This window comes from Hypomesus transpacificus, chromosome 19 (genome assembly GCF_021917145.1).
Source record: "Hypomesus transpacificus isolate Combined female chromosome 19, fHypTra1, whole genome shotgun sequence".
NCBI classification, from domain to species: Eukaryota; Metazoa; Chordata; class Actinopteri; order Osmeriformes; family Osmeridae; genus Hypomesus; species Hypomesus transpacificus.
The window spans coordinates 9,701,619-9,721,159 of NC_061078.1; the positions used below are offsets into that span (position 1 = coordinate 9,701,619).

General features: G+C 40.4%; 3 protein-coding genes across 6 annotated transcripts; 1 reads left to right on the plus strand and 2 right to left on the minus strand.

Annotated features, from left to right (window-relative positions):
- Positions 1-2,262: 2,262 nt before the first annotated feature.
- Positions 2,263-11,226, minus strand: kmt5b (lysine methyltransferase 5B). Of its 3 annotated transcripts, XM_047041529.1 has the most exons (10): positions 10,896-11,223; positions 8,226-8,489; positions 7,869-8,016; positions 7,574-7,739; positions 7,377-7,486; positions 7,020-7,186; positions 6,797-6,816; positions 6,574-6,710; positions 6,244-6,443; positions 2,263-6,132 (listed from the first exon to the last, which is right to left on the minus strand). In XM_047041529.1, the coding sequence occupies exons 2-10, from the start codon at positions 8,398-8,400 to the stop codon at positions 4,631-4,633; spliced, it is 2,625 nt and encodes an 874-aa protein (XP_046897485.1). In that variant the 5' UTR covers positions 8,401-8,489; positions 10,896-11,223; the 3' UTR covers positions 2,263-4,630. The 3 variants fall into 3 exon arrangements, with proteins under 3 accessions (XP_046897485.1, XP_046897483.1, XP_046897484.1); XM_047041527.1 differs by having other exon boundaries at positions 7,574-8,016; positions 10,896-11,226; XM_047041528.1 differs by having other exon boundaries at positions 2,263-6,129; positions 7,574-8,016; positions 10,896-11,225.
- An 808-nt stretch (positions 11,227-12,034) lies between these two features.
- On the minus strand, positions 12,035-13,704 carry LOC124481523 (heat shock factor-binding protein 1). Its single transcript, XM_047041532.1, has 4 exons — positions 13,618-13,704; positions 12,886-12,952; positions 12,428-12,551; positions 12,035-12,336 (listed from the first exon to the last, which is right to left on the minus strand). The coding sequence occupies exons 1-3, from the start codon at positions 13,660-13,662 to the stop codon at positions 12,430-12,432; spliced, it is 234 nt and encodes a 77-aa protein (XP_046897488.1). The 5' UTR covers positions 13,663-13,704; the 3' UTR covers positions 12,035-12,336; positions 12,428-12,429.
- Positions 13,705-13,854: 150 nt separating this feature from the next.
- On the plus strand, positions 13,855-18,631 carry si:dkey-246g23.2 (solute carrier family 66 member 2). 2 transcript variants are annotated; one of them, XM_047041531.1, is made up of 5 exons: positions 13,855-13,962; positions 14,418-14,626; positions 14,729-14,862; positions 15,187-15,403; positions 16,638-18,631. In XM_047041531.1, the coding sequence occupies exons 2-5, from the start codon at positions 14,421-14,423 to the stop codon at positions 16,810-16,812; spliced, it is 732 nt and encodes a 243-aa protein (XP_046897487.1). In that variant the 5' UTR covers positions 13,855-13,962; positions 14,418-14,420; the 3' UTR covers positions 16,813-18,631. The 2 variants fall into 2 exon arrangements, with proteins under 2 accessions (XP_046897487.1, XP_046897486.1); XM_047041530.1 differs by having other exon boundaries at positions 13,870-13,962; positions 14,385-14,626; positions 16,638-18,629.
- Positions 18,632-19,541: the final 910 nt, after the last annotated feature.

Genomic DNA, 19,541 nt, shown 5'->3' on the forward strand with positions numbered 1-19,541 from the left:
AAATTTTGTTAAAGCAAAACAGCTATTTACTACTACTATCTAAATATGATGGTAAATATGATCTTGCTTTGATGTGAGCAATTCTGCTTATGCAGGCAGCAAGGTAGAAAAAGAGCTTACATGAATAATGTGGGTTGTTGGGTTAACACACACAGCTAGGCCTCATAGGGGAACGCCTAATGAAGATACATGTCCTGATACGCCTACATGCTGCTGTGCAAGAACACACAGCACACGTGACTGTATACACATACACATGTATAAACACAAAAAGACATGCAAGTACATGGAAGCGCACTGACTCACAAAAACACAGGGGTCAGGAGTGATTTAAAATACACTCACTCTTTCTTTTGCACCATGTTCATGATACACACACCAACTCTTGAATTGAGTTGACTAGAATCATCTCCCTTGTGAATTTCTTGTAACACAAACAATTCTTCAAACTATTCTCAATTATAACACGTGGGCTTGCTTTCTTCAGCCTTGGATATCCTGGAGGTCGTAATCAGGGAGAGCAGTAGTATGCAGGAAGGGATGAGTACATTGGGTTCAGTACAATGCTACCCTGCAACTCCTGTCTACTGCTATCACTTTCTAAAGAGGTGTTCACAAAGCAATCAGAGACAAATCACATCTCCTTAAGACTATAGAATAACTTGAGCAGAAAAAAACTGCTGTATTTGCCAGACAGCTTATTAACAAAGGACATTTCAAGGATGAGTAAGGCAACTACCCTTTGATCATTCGAGTAGGTCTACAGTGTTAGTGAACTTTAACCACTCATGTAAAAGTGCTTGTTCACTTGATTTGTTCTCCAAATGGTCTTGCATGCAAGCATATTTAGACAAAATGGAGGGAAAGTAAACAAAGGACTGGTTAACAGTAAAAAGTCATAATCAGGCACATAATCATTTAGGCAGCCTAATATTGCAGAAAACTTTCACTTAATTAATTTTCGTTTGTTTCCCTGTGATGAAAAGGTTTTGTTATTCTTGACAATTTAAATACGGGTTTATGACATTGTGTCACCAGTTTCACAGCTTTACAGTTTTTATATAAGTTGTTATCTGGTGTGACAGAAGCCACATCACCATGGAAACAGAAACCCCAGTGGCAGGTAGGGTGGTGAGGGGTCTCCCTCACTTCCGCCCAGCAGTCCCCCAGACACAACAACCACAACGGTGAGACACAAGCTGTTAACACAAGCATGCAGAAACATCTAAACTGAACAACTCTCAAAAAATAACTGGCCTTTTAGGAGCTGTTGGTATGGATTAAATGCCCTTGCTGACTATAGATTCACAAGAGAAACATTTTTAATTTTCTTATTGCAAAGAACCAGATGGAGCCAGATACTGCATGTACAAAGAGTGCAGCATGCACAATTATTCTGACCGGTACAATAAGCTGTTTTATTTCCCTTATAAGGCGTGGGGTACCGCAATAGTCATATCTCCGAACATCCCAGACTGGAGCATGCAAATTGTACATAACAGAAACAGCTCCATCTTGTGTACACAAAAGTAGCACATTACACCACCATTTATCAAAACATCAATCTTTTTTTTAATCCTTATTATATATTCAGCAGGTTTGGGGGCATTTATTTCTCGACCCTCTTATAATTTCAATTATATCTTTATGTCCTAAAGAAAGGAATCCCAAGTATTAAGAGGGCACTTAGGGTCATCAATGAGCTACCCACATTTACTTACTGTTGGGCTGAATAAGGACAGGCTGTACAGGGACAAACACATGGGGCCTACAGCTTACCAATCAGCAAAACCCCAGGGCCCTGCACAGGCCATCTATATTGGGCCCCTACAATGCGTAAGCTTGCTTGCAGATGAAACATTGACAAAATGTACAACATACACTACACTTAATATTTGGTTTCACAGCTTTTGGTTAAAATAACTGCAATATAACTCGTCCGATAGGCATGGATGAGCTTCACCCTCCTACTGGCAATTGGCCTACTCTTTAGAGCAAACTGCTCCAGTTCAGATCTGAACAGTACCTTCTCCCAACACCTGTTTGTAGATCTCTCGAATGTTTTTGAATATAATTCTCATCCCCAATGCTACCTACTAAAAAGTATATTAGAGGTGGAGGAAATGGCAAAACAACAAAGGTTTTTTGTTTTTTACAACCTGTAAAAGTAAAATAATCTATGTCCTGAATCCTTATTTATGTAAGAAAATGTACTTCATGTTTATTTACTCAAACCTCCAAACAGGACACAAAAGAAAATAATTTATTCTCACAAAGAAACTTTATGTTGTTTTCAAGTATTCAAAACTGTTAAATAAGTACAAGGTGTGTTCACATGATTTACATACTGGACAATACAGTATAAGCACTGCCCAATTTCAATTCTCTTAAGTCTTTCCCGCTACCCACACAACACTCTAAAATGTCCGCAAACTATTCACATTTCTTTCTTTTTTATTTATTTATCAGGAAATCAGAAATCTCGACAGCTGGCTATTGAACAAAGACCACACAGACGGTACACCTGGAACAGCATACAGTGTAGAATGGAGACATCCACAGAGGGAAAGGACATATTTAGCCAGGTTCTGAACTGTGATTAGCTGCTGGTGATATGAACAGTACATAAGAAAAACAAAAGTGGGTTAACATTCATCTCAGTTGATCCCTTGATCCATTTGGCAGTTCAGTACTTCCACACTACAAAAACTATTAAAATAATATACAGAAGGACTGAAGAGGGGGCCTGTAAAGTGTTCCCATTGTTACCATGAATGAAAACAAAATTGAAATCCTTTTTCAATAAAACCTAACTATGTCCGAGGTTTAATGTTAAGGCACCTAATGCTGCTTGAAAAATGATTATCACGTTTGTTGTAATTTGGCAATTTACAAATGAAGTCAGATGCTTATGTTTTTGTTTCAAGACAAAGACCCAAGAACATAGTCTTTGTTGTTGATTAAATGGTCCGACCCAACCAAAATTACACTGGACCTAATACCTTCTATGGATTTGATGATCTATCAACTATGTGGTTCATTATGGGGCCACGCATTTGATCAATTAGCAATTAGGTGGTTAAGAATTGAATAGCACCAAAAACTCAAATACAACAAAAAACTAAATGTGCGTGAAAGTAACATCTGCGTTATTCCAGAGAGCTCGACTGTGTTGGGAGGACATGTTATCGGATGGTATTTGAATGATAAGTAACTATGATCAAAGAGTTACATCTGTCTTTTGGAGAAGATGGGGCAGTCTTTCTGTACATTACTTTTTTAATTTTTTACTGTCATGATAGTTCTTTTCTAAAAGCATACAGGCCCCCTTTATACATGTATGCTAATAAACCCTTTAATTGACCTTTTTCAGTGATTAGTGTTCAAAAGATTGAACCACACAAGTGCCATGTTGCCATTCAACAGATGTACACCAACGTATTCAGTTTTTACACAACTTCACATCACTGTTCCTTTCCTGTTGTAAACAGCATTTTGTGTGTTTTTATCGGGCAGCGTCGCAGCAGGGCATGAGCAAAACCACTGAACTGAAATAATAGTGTTATAGTGATATAAAACCTATCCTATTATTCCAGTAGTTGGATTATGCTAGCAGAAAACACTATTATAATGTCTGCTTGAAACTCAGGTTAATATTGAGGGTGCTCCAAATACTTAAATCATCTTAATTTGATAAACTCTGATAAAATGACCTATTAGAATTTGAGATGACCTTCCTTTTCAAGAAGAGAACAAACTACAATTAACAATAGAAAGTATTCAGTAATATCCGGTGGCCATCGGTGGAGAATTAGCTGACATCTCAAACCTATCAAATTCAGCCCTTAATGAGTTACACTGTATAATGGAAACATGGCACCTGATCTGCAATAACTGATATAATCAGAATGGTTCTGGACTTTCCAAAAAAAAAAACAAGTCTGGTTTGCCAAAAGGATTGTGCAACAGAAACAAAAACGTTCAATAAAAGTCTGCCTATGAGACAGAGGGGGTAGTCACCATACTGTACACTTTCTACAATATTCATGTCCATTATGAATAAAACAACAGAAGTGCATTCACTTAAAAAGATAGTTCACCTAAATACATCTCAACCATTGCTTTTTACTTACGCAGGGTCATTGTCAATAGACCAAAATGAATGCCCATGTTCAGGTTATCAGGCAGCTTCCAAACGCATCAGTAATTTATTTAAATTAATAATTATGAATAGCTCTCTGAAAAGAAAGTCTCACAAAGCTGGCCTTCACCTTATCTTGTCTGTCACCATTACAATTTGTTCAAATGATGCATACTAGCCATAGGCTCTGGAAAGTTGCCCAACTGTCTGTCTAAATGAATGTGGGAGAAAAACAAAACAAATAAACCCTAAGTGAGAAAAACAAAGCAAGACGATATATATATCAGGGTATATACTCTGATATATATCAGGTTATATCATATATCTGGTGAACTATCCCTTTAATATACAGAAACTTTCATTTTGATTCTTTTACATTTTTCAGCAACCTTTTGTTTTTAAATTACTGTACTTCTTTTACATCAACACAACAGTTGATTAGTGAGTCATCTTTATTTACATGAAAGGTGGAGTGATGACCTCCAGAGCTTATGCATTGAGCCTCAGAGACTGATCCTCCCTCCTCCTGGAGGAGATATCGATGTCTATGGAGTCTTTACCCACAATGAGTCGGAGACGCTTTGCCGGCGGGAGTGGAATGAAATCGTCCTCAAACTCATTGTCAAAGTAATCATCGTCATCGTCCTCGTCTTCCTCTTCCTCCTCCTCGTCGTCGTCTTCATCTTCTTCAGACGAAGACTCCTCTATGACATTTTGGGTCCTATGCCCGCCATTCCTCTCAAGGGTCTGGCCCATGTCCCCGTTATAGCTAACCTCATCGGAGTGAGTCTGGGAGGCCCGCCGCCCATCATCCTCCCTCTTCAGCTGGATCTTCAACTTGGTGGAGCTGCTGTGAGCACTGGGACCGTAGCCGTTGTTCAGTTTGGCCACGTATGAGCTGCCCTTGTCCTTGTCGTGGTCCTTGCTGAACTTAATGCTGATTTTGGAGGAAGAGGAATTCACGGTGGTGGCGGGGGTGCTGGTCGATCCAATAGTCTCACTAGGCTCATTGGTCTTGCTGCTGCTACTGTCTCTCCGCCGGCGGAGGGTCAGTTTGGGGATGCCCGTGCTGTTTTCCAAGATCAGCTGGGCATCATAGCGTGTGATTCGTCGCTTCTTCTTCCCCTTGCTCTGTGACCTACAGCTGCTTTTGCCCTTGTCTCGTCGGAGGGACTTGCTACCATTCGACACCCCGTTGTAGTCCCTGTGCCGGTCAGGGAGGCCGAGAAGCATATTACCACAGTCTGTAATGCTGTTTCCACCATGAGCGGCTGTTGCCGCAGGTGTAAACGACTCATCGTAAGAGTCCTCACGCTTTATCGTTCGCTCGGGCCGTAGCTGAGTCAGTCGGTTGCGTCTGGTGCAGGTCCCTCTCCTGGAATAGCTGGAGCCCAAAGCCGACTGCTCCAGCTCAAGTCCGTGGTGGAGGTACTCATCCATGTCCGCTGGTTCTGTTTTAATGACCACCCCGCTAGGGACCGGGCTGCGGCCGTCCACAGCGCCAGTCTCCAGCTTGACTCCAGTGGTGTCCTGGGCCTTTACAAGGGTCCTGGTGGACCTGCGAGTTCTGTAAGTGCAAGACTGATTAAAGTCAGAGCCTGGTATGCCCGGCAAACTGCTGTTCTCCTTGGCCGCGTGGCGGGTCAAGCAGCCCCGCTGACCCAGCGTCTGGAGTGCCCCCTGCTCGTCTTTCTCCTTCTTGACCGAGATGCCTTTACACAGCGACCCCTTAGACTCCCTGAGACCCAGCCGACCCACATCCACTTTGGCTGATGATGACTTGGACTCTGACCCTCGCCCACGATTTCGCAACCGAACTCTACTGAGCAAAGGCTTGGAGGGTTGGGATTTTAGTCTCTTTGGTACCCTGTTATTGTTTATATGACTTTGTTTAGAAGGTGAGGTAGAGGTAAGCGCTCTCGAAAGAGACTGTCTTGTTTGAGTCCTGGTTTTGCTAAACTTCATGCCAGGGGAAGTCCTTTTCCTTACTGCTGAAGGGAAAGGAGAAAACATCAGACATGCTTACTGCCATTCAAACCATATCAAATCAAAACATTTATAGGTTAAATTACACATAAAACGGGTAGGGCTAAAGCTCTTACATGGATGTGTTTTTGGCATTTCCTGAGAGTCCATGTCTGTGTGGGAGCCCACAGAGTGACTGTCTGAGCTCCTGCTCCCCTCCCCCAGCTTCTTCAGCCTGTTTAGCCGTTTGTCTGTCTCCCGCAACCCGTACTTGCTATTGATCACTGGCACTTCTGCAGGTAGCCCTGCCTTGGATTTAAAAGCACCTGTGCCTCGTCTTCCAGACCAGAATAGTGGGTAAAAAATCAATATTTGGCATTAAAATGGAGCCTTTCAGAGTTCATGTGGAAACATTTGTGTTGCTTCTCAGCAGTAGGTATTAAATGGCCAGAAAGGAGGATGCCTACCGTTCACATGTATAGCATTCACAAAATTCATTGTTTTCCCCAAAAAATCCATCCCCGTAGTAACATGATATTTCCTCTCCTGGTTCAATGTCCCTCAGAACCTTCACACAGGCAGTGTCTCTTCCTGTTGACACAAACTGGAATGCACACATTTTTTATCATCATTTAATGTCCAAGAATTGCTTTGTTTCCGCATAGTTTAACCTAATTTCATGACTCTTACCTTGCAGTTTGGCCGGCAATCTGAAACAGCAGAAGAAAACACTTGTTTATTACACCCTTGCCATCTTTTTGAACTTGCTTGAATTTGCTCATATTATTTAGCAATGCACTAAAAACTATACTAAAAAACAATGTCTGCTAAATATATGACTTTGGAACTAGATTGGATGATATTGTAAGCTACATCACAATGAGATGCAATTCACAATTAGAAAAGACTGTACCATGATTAATAAAGGCGGCCGGACCCAACCATAGCTGAGCACAGTTCTTGCGTGTAGAGTACATGACACTAAAGTCATTCTCCCCGTGCCGGAGCAACATGTTTTCCTCACTCTCTGAAAGCTCGGCAATGCAGCCAACTAGGTACTCGATCTTATCATTCCGTTTCCTTCAGATAGACACACAACACATAGAATGGAGGAATGCTCAAGAGGGCATATTGGCAAGTTTGTTTCCAAACTGACAGGAGCAAAAGCTAACATATTGGTACCCATGTAGGTAGTTCTGAATAAACAATTGCATTATTGTAAAAATGTGATATGCTGGATGACAATCCTAAAATGTTCTAATGTTCTTACCACTCTTTTGTAGCTACGATTTTAGCTCCATTTTGCTCAGAGGAGTAGCGATTACATGGAAGAATCTCAAACCCACTGTCAGTGGCAAACATCCGGAGATAAACAAACACCTGAGCAAGGTAGAAAATTATTAATGACCAAAAGCAAACAAGGTTTGCAGAAAATAGAGATCTACTTCCTTGAAAGTCTAATCTTACATGCTGTTTGAAGAGTTTTTCCTGGGCCTTGGTCTTGTGGAGAAAATGGTGTCTGGACCAGTCTCCTGAGGTTAGGGACCTGAATGCTTTCTCAAGGTTGTCATGCTTCTTAAAACGCTCGATAATGTCCTTCAGTTCCTCCTGCCTACCCTTGATTGTTCTAAACCTGTAATGACATAACAGGTTCAGAATCTTTTTTTTCCCACGGCAGTAATTCATTTGAATTGAGTGAAGAAAAACAGTGGGAGACTTAAGGGAAGACAACTGGCCTTGATATTGGGTTGGATTTACAAACCTGGTGTTCATCTTGTGAGTCTGAAAGCCCAGGTAAGGGTCAAGAATGAGGCTGGTGGTCAGATCATCGTTCTCACACAGCTCCTTGGCAGTCATTCCTGAGGAGGGGACATAGCGCCTCTCTGCTTCCAGGCTGGCCGCAGTGAACCCTGGAGAGCATAGCAACGATGTGGAACAGATACGCATTCATTAACTTCATCACATAATGGCTGCCTCTCTGCTTTATTATGTTTGCTCAATGACTGATTTTCTTGACTGGACAAACAGGAAAACTATTTAATAACAGGGAAAAGCTGAAAACTATTGGGGAGTTCACAACAAGGCCAAAATATGTTTTGGAGAGACATTTCTCACTCACGGCGGCTACATCTTCTGCTGCTAGGGTGGCTCTTGCCTGGTCGCAAGGACGTCCGCTGGAGGTGCTGAGAGCGGGTCTGGCTCTGACTTTGGCTCACTGGCTGCTCAGTGGAAAACCTGCTTCCATGTCGTCTGCCATTTAATACCATGTTCTTGGATTCGCCCAGCCACTTCATACCCACAAGCCCCCTGGTCCAGTTGCATTTAGTCTTCGAGTTGAGGGAACGCTCTTGAGTGGGGAAGGCTTGAGTTTAGAGTTTGTCACCTGTGGGTAGAGAGGGAATTGATGACTCGTAGTGACCATATAAATGAAAATACATACATCAAATCCATGGTCAATATTAGTTGACAATTGGGCCTATTAACCTAGCTCAAGTGTTAATGTCTAAAACCCAAAGATTTTCTGATCAAATTTACACTACAACAACAACTCTGGTCAATTAGTTTGGGTTAAGGCACTCATGGACCTAATAGGTTATTCTTAGTTTATCTGTGAATTTTTGTAAGTATTATTCACTTGGTCAAATTCATACTTTGTTACATGCGTGTTGTATAATAGCTCATATAATTTAGGACTCACAGATAGGTTTAGCTTATTTATTATAGTTTAGATAGGCTATTAGGGACTGTCAAAAGGTGCTGTACCAAATAATAGGTACATGAATCTCTCACAATGTACCTGCACCTGTTACAAAAGTAAGGTGGCTCTTAAAACGAAAGTGAGAAACTAAGATAATGTCCCTACTTTTCTTTGATGTTTCATGTGAAAACATTCTTCATTCTAAATTGGGAGTCTTTACACTGACGCAAACACACTTTTGTACATTGGTATAAGGGATACAACTTTAAACCAGGATTGCATGATTTCAATTCAACACTGCCTCATAGCGGTTAAACATGATAACGTGTTGGCTTAATGTCAAGTTTAAATATGCTTGATGAACAATGTATCGTATACAATCTAGGAGACGATTAGACGCATTTGCATGATAGGATTTGTTTTTGGACTTAAGTAATTTTAGATGGTTTCAGACCCGGGTGATACAGGGCATCAAAACCTACTCAAATATAACCCGGCACCTTAGTGCTCGAATGCATGGCTGTTGACACTAGGCTAACTAAAATGCAAACAAAGCGTCGGTCAAGGAGCCCTGGGATCGCCCATAATACCAACTACACTATTCTAACCTGCTAAATTAGGCTCTGTTGAAAACAAACATTACTATTGGCCATAAGCATTTCGAGGCTGGTAATGAAAAATAAAATCCAATCATACAGCCGTAAACCAGACTAGTAGTAGTGCGTCAGTCCATATAGTCAGCCTTGCGAGCTAGCTAGCCTGTAAATGTAGTTAGCCCAAGACCCATTCCAATGTCAGTAACCTACCTAGAACTGGCACAGCAACTACAATGGTTAACTAACTTACGATCGACTGTCAAATATTTCACGACGACGCATAACATATTTAATGCGTTTCTAGATGTTATTTTTTTTAAGTTCACGAAATTGAAAAGCAGTGGCCGACGGGCAATACACTAGCTAGCCGGTTATTGATTAGCTAAGGCAAGGTAGCAATGCTGTTCACATAAGTCAATTCAATTAAAATGTAATTTCGACTGGTTTCATATCACAAGATTCCCCGGGTCTCCTGTTCGTTTACCCCGGAAGGGGACACAAGTAGCTAGTTAGGGTCTAAAACCAGCTGATAAAGTCAACTTGTTACAGTAGCAATGTTGCTAGTGCCGGTGGTTATGCGGCGGTGGGACTGCAAACTAGCTAGTTAGCCATATGGGTGGCTAGCCTCTAGAGATAATGCAAATTGTGGACTGAAATAAGACTGTCAAAACAATGTAGGTAGGGGTTAGGGACGTAGATGAAAAGTTTGCAATCGTGATACAGTGTGTCTAGTTAAAGCAGCATAGCGAGGACCCACATTAGCAAGACGGACTAAGAATGGACAATGAATGTTAGCCGCGCAAGCTATCTTAATAATACTCTTAGCACGCCTCTGTCGAACCAGCTTCCCCCCTAGGTAGCCACTACCGGTTAGAAAACTATCCCCTGCCCTGTGGCCTACATATTTGAAACTTGCAAACGGACAAATACACAACCACTCAAGCTTACTGTAACCGAATATCCTTCGGAAGGAAAGGGTGGATATTAGTGTCTAGATAATGACAACAACATGATCTGTTCAGCGTAATCCACGTTGACATTAGCTACAGTTTGAAAACAAACCCCGATTGGTCAAACAGCGGGCCCAAGAGCCGTAGTAGAAAGCAAGCTACACAGCGATGGCTGAAGAACGACTAGCCTGCTCGTGTAGCTGGCTTGGGTATACAAAGCTAACTTGGCTGGATAGCAAGTTAGCTAACGTGAACAGGCCAATAACTATTGTTAGCTAGCTTAGTTTGCGAACTAACGTCAGTCACAACCCGGTTGGCTGCATTCATTTTTAATACCAACTAGCTACTGTACCAATATGTACATTGCACATAATTCGTTAGCTAGTACGCTATACACATTTAGTCATTTATCTAGCTCTAGCTAAAAATGATCGAAGCTACTTGTTTGTAGCTAGCTAGCTAAAATGAAAACATTTTTCATCCGTTGTGTGAAAAGTGGCAAAACACTGCAACGACTACCGATTATACAAACAGGATATACTCACGAAAATGTTTCTTTCAAAATAAAACAACAGATAATTCTTCAAAATAAATGCACAATTGGCACAACACCCTAAACGAAAATATCACAGGAAACAAAATTTTTCAGAAATTAACATTAAAATTCAAGATGGCGGCTAGCACAGGAGCGAGGAGAAAGGCGCACCACCGCCATCTAAAAGAAATAGTTCCAATGTCCCTTGCCACGCTTGTTCCTAAGATGAAACCACACACATTCCTTTAATTGTATAGTGTAAATAAAGTTTCGCATGTTCTGTCGTTGAGTCAATGCAACATGTTCTAATATAATCACAGTGGTCTGACGTTAAATAAAAAATCTCGGATGTATACAAAAGTAGTGCTGCATAAACAAACCTCTTAAAGCGCTGCCTAAAAGAGTCAAACGAACGTCAACGATATGATCTGCAGCCTCTGCTAGTGAGCACACCAAGCAAGTGACTGCAAGCGTCAGACCTATCTGCATGAAGACCGATTCAACCGTTTATAATACCCTGTGTGTATAACAAACAACGCGGGGTAATTGTGTAGCAACATAAAATGTTTACGAACTAATTATTGAGGTTATAGCGTGTAGCGGTCTCGTATGGTCGTGGAACCTGTGCTGTGGCTAGATGGGTTTAAACTTAAGCTTGTCGATGTCGCTCTGAAGGTTAAGCTTTTAGCCGTTTCTGATCCAAATAGTCTCTCAATTTGAGTATTGGCAGTAGCCTAACTAAACTGGGATGTCTGGAAGACACCAAATTCTATGCTTACCCGGAGTTTTTTTTCACAGTTTGTCTTGTTCCATGACACCTTTCTTGCAGACAGTGTACGATACAATTACTTAGTTTTAAAACAGTGGCCTAAATGTGCCATATTTAGATCAACATCAACGCAAAATTGTTCGTACAGTATACTTTCATCAAGTGTCTCCTTACTTAAATTGATTTAGAGATGGGTAATGGATGGGTTAGTGAGTCGTGTTAAGGAGCTGAATCTATGCTTAATTCATTCTACTTTAAGTAGGCCTATCTACATTTACATTTATTTAATGTTAAATGTAATGTAAGTATCTACCCAGTCAGAGATGTGCCGTCTTAACATTCACCTTAAATAGAGAATAACGAGATCTCAAAACACCACACTCTGTAGGAAATCAATTTAATAGTGGTTAATGCATATACAATGGAAAATTATTGGTGTTGTAATTGGCAAGTTAACACCTGAGTCCGTTATTGGGCTATTTTAGTTGTGTTTAAAAAAATTGTAACAAGAAAACATTTTAGCTGTTATTAATACTGTCTGTTATTACAAGAGTTAAAATCACTCGGAATATAAAACATCTTTCCAACACAGCAACAAATGATAGAAAAAAAGAAGAAAAGAAACAAAGAACTCTTGGAAATGCTTGCTGCCTAGTCCCCTTCATCTCAGTTACTTGGCAACCTAGGAACAAGATCAATATCAATTAATCAGAAGTTGAGAAAAAAAATCCCTGACAGAATCTTTTCTCAAACCAAATGAATTTGAAAGTTACCTTCAAGCAGAACCCTGATCTTCCTTGACCTTGTTTTCTCCCTCTATCTCCTCAACACCAGCCTGAGTCATGAGGTCAGCAATGTTCTTCTCCAGGTCATCGATACGAGTACTCATCTCATCAAGTTCTCTTGTCAAGGACATACAATGCTTTTCATTTACATACTTCTCATTACACAGTCATTGTTTTTAGTCATAGTATTGGTTTATGTACTTTTCCTTTCTGAACTTTGGAAAATTAAGACCCACAATATAAATCAGAATCTTCTGAACCTAGCTCTACTTAAAATACATTTTACTGTGTAATTAACTTGATCTAATCTTTCAAGGAAGCAGTGAGAAGTATGTTGTGCGATTGTAATGATCAGACATAACTGATTTGGGCACAGAGCTCATATGTACATTTCAGAAATTCACATTGGAAACCAATTAAATTGCACTGTAATAGAAGCAGGATATTTCTCCCAATTATCTGGTCTGACATTGTCTGGAATTTATCCTGCATCTGCTGAAGCAAAGTCTGGACCTAAATGATTAGGAAAGAAAACAGGTGTAAACTATAAGAACATACTGTGCTGGATATTTGTTGCAATGTGGGCGTATACATTTTGCTCCTAGAAGCACAGTTGAGCGGTGAAAAATGTATTGAACTGTGTGGGCGTCGAGATTGCATCCATGCCTACTCAACAGCAAGAAGATGGCTACTTCGAATAGTGTGATACCATGGAAACGCAAAGACCTGTATGCATTTCCATCAAACAAACGCTTATTGTTCTTCCAGCTAATGTTAGAATTTTTCAACTAACAAATGTTACAACATGCCACACAAAAAGCATCACGTTTATAGAAAAATATAGCGTTACAGCGTTTGTATAGCTTTAGAAAGCATTAACTGGTGTGCTGGAGCCAGATTGCCAGACAGGGTTAAGTTACTGGACTGTAGCAGTAGGTGGCTGGTGAGCTGATGGAGCTGTAGGGTCGACTCCCACAGTACAGAAGCCTACATCACTAATTCTGCCGCGCCTGTCAAGTAGTAGTAGGCAACAAGCCAAGCTAGCACGGGACATTATTGGCTTTACATAGTCAGCTACTCACTCATTACATTAGCTACACTATGACTAACTAGCTAGACTAGCTAGATAGTAACTAGCGTAGGCTGTAAGTTTTAGATTGTTAGCTGTAAAGACTTACCACCCCAGTTAGGTCCTGCACAGATTTTGGGTCCGTCTCTGACATTGCACTGGTTGGTTAAGCTATTTGCTGGGTTGCTAAGAGTTTAGCGTTGTGCTGGCTACAGTTGATGTGAGGAGATGCCTGGAAGACCTGACCAACCAAATCCTAGCAGCGTATAACGTAAACACTGCTAAAGCGTGTGAATGTAAAATCTCGCGAGACTATTAGCCGGAATTGTGAATTACAGCGTTGTACCAGAGCCTGTTTATTAGACAATAGACATTCTCTGGTTGTACGTTGGTACTGTGTCTCAAGGATGTATGACAAAATTACTATGACTGTAACTGAGAATCTAACACGACGGTAAGAAAAGATAGAGGACACGTTCCATGTAATGCAAATACCATCGCATTATCTTCGTACGTGTTTACTATGCAAATAATTGCTATCTTTCTTTGACGAACAAAGGAGATATTCGCATAAAATCTTGGTCGTTCTTAATTTCCAAAGAATTATTTGGTTATTCTAGCATTTTAACGCACTACAAATGAATCTTTCAACTGCAAATAAATGGTTCTTCAATGGGAGCTAATGCGTCTATATAAATAAATAGCATTTACTCTATGTATAGGCCTATGCATGCGTAGTTGTAGAGCAAGACAATTCTGTCGTTTCAATATTTTCTGGTCTTAAATGTAATTGAAAACGTGACTTAGTTAGATATGAAATGGGTGGGCAGAATTTTACATGTCACACTTGTACACCTGTCTCCTAAACCATATTAGATAAGAGCTGTCCCATATGACTTCTGGCCTCAGGATATGGATAATGGACAGGTCGGTGAGGAAGATGGGGGGAGCCTGTGGCTCTTCCTGGGCTGGGTTGCCTCCTGTGTAATGGTGTTTGGAAGTGCAGTGCCATATGCCCCTCAATACCATCAGATCCAAAGAACCAAAAACACAGAAGGCTTCTCAACACGGGTTTGCCTGGTTCTCCTCGTTTCCAACATTCTACGGATCCTCTTCTGGTTAGTCTTTGAACAAGGTTTACATAGACTTCCATCTTTTAAAATGTCATTTAAAATGACCAAATTGTTTGTGTGATGTGTCTGTGATTTTCACACCTGCAGGTTCGGGAAGCGGTTTGAGGTGACTTTGCTTCTTCAAAGTGTGGTGATAATTTTCACTATGCTGGTTATGCTGCACCTCTGCTGTTGTATCCAAAACAGCAACCGGATGAGTACCAAACAGCACCACATCACAGGTGAAAAGAACCAACTTCTGCCAACCATGCATCTGCCAACCATCTGTTAACAAAATTTTAACACTAACACAGGATCTGTTGTTATACAATCTTACCACTAGAGGGGGTATGTGAGAGGGGGAAAACATATACATTGTTGGCCAGTTTTGCAGACACAGAAGCCTAGTCCAGGACAAATAAATCAAATTCAACAGAAATGTGTTGTCCTAAACTAGGCTTCATCTGTGTCTGTGAAACCAGCCCATAGACTACTATTCATCCAAACTGTTTTTCTTGTCTGTTTGTCTCTAACCCTTTTGCACCACCCCTCTTCCTTTTGAATAGATTTAGACCCACAGTTTTTTTGGAGCTGGGATGGCTTTGAGGATTACCTAATCTTCCTGCTGGCCTTCACTGTGCCTTGTTCCTTTATCACCCTCATCCTCATGGACTCTGCTCTGTTTGTAAATGCTTTGGGTTCACTGGCAGTGATGTCTGAGGCCATGCTGGGGATACCACAGCTGGTCCAGAACCAACGGAACCGCTCTACATTGGGCATGAGGTGAGGCTGCTAATCCAGAAATGTAAAGCAAAGTTAAACAACTTTGAAAACAATTTTCCAAAATTGACCAAAAGGAAGTCCATATTACAGATTGAAGGGACACTTTGCTTCCTGCTAGTGTACATTCTTGACGCTATTACATACAATTTTACATTTTCTACATTTAGCAGATGCTTTTATCCAGTAGTGAATATAGAAAGTTAATCAGAACATTAAGGATCTTAAGTGCATAGGTCCTTAGTATTTTGGTGATCAGAGTCCAGAAACCGTGTGCGTTTACTTGACACATCGCAAAATAACCACACCATTATTTGTAACTGACCAATACGACAGTGCAACAATAACACCCCGATTACAGTAGCTATCTGATTAATGTGAGCAAAAAATGATAATAATACAGTGCAATGAGGACCTCTCAATTTCTCAGCTACGGTATTACAATAATGTCTCAATTACAGTTGTACCTAGTGCAGTGCCTAGTACAGTGCAGTAAAAAACAATGACATATTTCAACCACGGGTGGGTGCAGTTTCTTTCCAGAGTGTGTAACAACAGGATATCAATGTCAAAGTGCAGGAAGGGACAAAGTCGCAGGTATCACAAGAAATGGTGATCTGCCAAGTGCTGCTTTCAGTGCCCTTAAGCCAAGCAAAACAGATGTTAGTCAAAGTGAAGCTTGAAGAGGAGCATCTTGAGTACGACAGAAGGATTATTGGGAGAGATGCGTAGTTGAGTGGGGAGGTCATGCCATTGCTGTGGAGCATGGAAAGAGATGCACCGCATGTTGGAAGTGCAAAGTGTCATCTGTCATAAACTGATGCAGTGCTGCAGAGAGGGTTGGCCGAGGTGTGAGGAGCTGATGAAGCCCTACCATGTATTTAGCACTTCATCAAGCTACAGTAGGCTGTACCTGCAGCCTACTCATGGGGAAAAGACTGGCTTGCTTCAGGGAAGATCTTTTGCGTTCATCCTGGGAAAAAGCACAACAGTATGGTAGCATGGTGGTGGAGATAACATTTAGTTTTTATAAAGTATTTTACTTATTTTGGTTGGTGTTTTACTTGGGGACTTTGTGTTTTAAATTCCTTAATAGGTTTTATGTTTGCACTGAAACTCGCATTAGACCTCCATCCCACTCCACCCATTCTCCAACACAGGGTAAACTGCTCAAATTGTGTAAGCTATTTTGTGGTAACAGCATGTGTTCCCCCCCCCCCCCCCCCCCTCCCCACAGCATAAACATGGTGCTGCTATGGATGGCCGGAGACTGCTTCAAAATGGCATACTTTGTGTTAAATGAAAGCCCTTTCCAGTTCTTGTTGTGTGGGCTTGCTCAGATCTTAGTGGACTTGTGCATCCTCTTTCAGTCATTTTTCTACAACCAGGAGACATTGGACAAGCTGGAGTAGCTACATCACCAATTCCACGTACAGACTGCACGCACTGAAAAAAATTCTAGGTTGGGTTATTTTTTGCCAAGCAATTTGACTGGGTTGTTTTTGAAACATTTAATATTTTTTTCTTAAAAAAACTATTCTTGCTCCATTTTTAGTTTACTTTAAAGTTGGTACACTTACATTACATTTCTTATTTATATTATTTGCTGCTCTTTGCTTTTATAGGTCAATCAGTGCATACTTTGCTTTATTAAAAAACTCTCATTGCCTAAATTGTTTCCTTTGCATATTGTGAGAACGTTTTGTGACTTGAAGCCATTTTTCATGGTTAGCAGGTGAAACTGTTTTTACAATGTCATAGTGGTTCATTTCCTGGTTCTGGTAACACTGCGGGTCTGCAGACATGCTGATGAAAGATTAAACATTACATCATGTTGCCCTCACCTTTTACTGCTTAATAATGTCATACACTGTAGCCTGTTCACAGTAAATCCTTCAGACTAATATCAATTTATGTGGATATTTGTTGATAAAGTGGTTTGTAATCTGCAGTGCACACTTTCTGGGACAGCATTAGAGTTCTTTGGTATATTGCACAGTGATACACCTTATATACATGTCCAACAAAACAACTGCTGAATCAATTCTGTTTATTTGAACAATTTACAACTGCATAACTGTGGGATTGCTGCACCCACATTTCGCCTATCTTTACAGAATTTGAGCTTGTGAGGTCAGGATGGTTTACAAGACTATGTATTCAGGCTGCAACTGTAGAACTGTTGATGAAAAGTCCCTTAACACCTTATATCAATACCATGGTTGTAATAAGTCAGTTATAACTACCCCAGTTGTAGTCTGTTTATTCATTAAAGTGGATATGTAAGTATGGTAAACTGCAAAATGTATGAAAAATTTAAATTATAGTTGCAAAGCAAGTGTTTAATTTCTGGATAATATAGATTGGATTCTAGACAACCTTGACTTTGAAGTGTTAACATGATAACAAGGCTTCACTTACCAGATTTAGAATATAGCAGGATACAACCATTATTGTCACGTTACACTGACATGAGGGATGAGTGTATTTTGTTTCAACCCCACAAGGGAGAGGACAGCTTGGGATATAATTACATTTCCATTTATCTTTCCCCGACATTCTCTCTCTTTGTCTCTGACACTGTGCCTATGTGTGTTTTCATATGCCAGCTGTTATTGTTTGAAAAAACATCATACATGCCAGACTACAACACCACTCTTGCAGGATGGCATGTATTTCACCTTCACCTCCATTGTTTGATGAGTGCTCCAGGACCATAAACATCACTAAAGGCAAACACTGCCTCACTCAAAGTGATTCAACCACATTTTTACTCTGACCCCTAGAGCTACTGAGTTGTGGTACGGAAGAACCTGTTTCTCCTTGCAATCTTCCATCAACAAGGATGAACATAACATGTTGAAACTGGATATTTTGTAACTCACCCATGTAACAATGTTCCTAAAGTGTTTAGGAAATACACTTATACATTCTTTTCTATTGATTTCAGTTAAGTAGGTGTCTGTCACGATTCAATTGATTGACCACATATGGAGGTTGTGGATCACCTGAAAGGACAATGAAAATACTGTATTAAAAAAAAACCTGTATACAATATTATATTTATTTCAAAACAGGGAGTTCCAAGATTATACTGTTTATGTTAGTACAATAAACAGTACCCCTACTTCCTCTGTGCATTGGATGGACTAACCTTATATGTTCCATCCACATGGACGCCTGGTAAAATGAGAAGGGACAAGGTGTAAGTAGACACTATCCATGTAATCAGAGTTTCCTCCTTTCTCACCCATTACAGGTAACCTAAGACAGGAAGACCTGGGACAGGGGAGACAAGAATCTTGGTTTAGGATTGAAGAACCAATACATCACAAAGGCAACTAGTAAACGTCTGTATAATAAAATGTCTTTACTGTTGCTCTAAGGGGGAACAACAAATTGGTTTAGAACTTAAATAGAGTATAAATGATTTTTTTGCTGCATCAGAACTACATAGAAATATTCTAAGACAGTGCTCAATAGGGTTGGCCTGAAGCAATGGCATCAGAGAACTTTGTCAAAGTCAAAAGTATCTTGAAACTTCTCAAATGAAATAAAACTTCTTATAGTTAATTGCACGAAGAGTATATGTTACAAACTGATTTTACAGTCATGCTGTTCTTACAAAGTTACTCTCACTATGGAAAATCTCAAAAATTGTAGATGCTTCAAAGCATCCACTCTAAACTGAACTGAGAAATGACTGATGTGTCATGGCCTTATAGCTATTATTGTTTCCTTCTTTAACCACCTGATTCCAAGTAGTATGATTTATGTACCTCTTCCTGGTCACATGACAGCCAAATATTCCAGTATGTTCTCTCTGCCTTTGTCTTAATCTGCATAGGCATGGTTGCTGGCTGCCCAGACATCATTTCCTGTGGTAGGATTACAACTTAATCCCTGATATTCATCAGACGTGGGGATCAGAGACCAACTTATTACAATTCGTCACCCTTGCCCTCATCTGCATCCTTATCTTAGTGCAAATGATTGTATTTGTATAAAAGCAATCCCAAGATCTATACAGCCAATTGTATGGTTTGTACATTGCCCGAACACTGTGTCCATTCCATCACCATAAGCAAGAAATGATTGTGCTCATTTGAAACCAGACTTGGATTTAGACTGTCAATGTGTT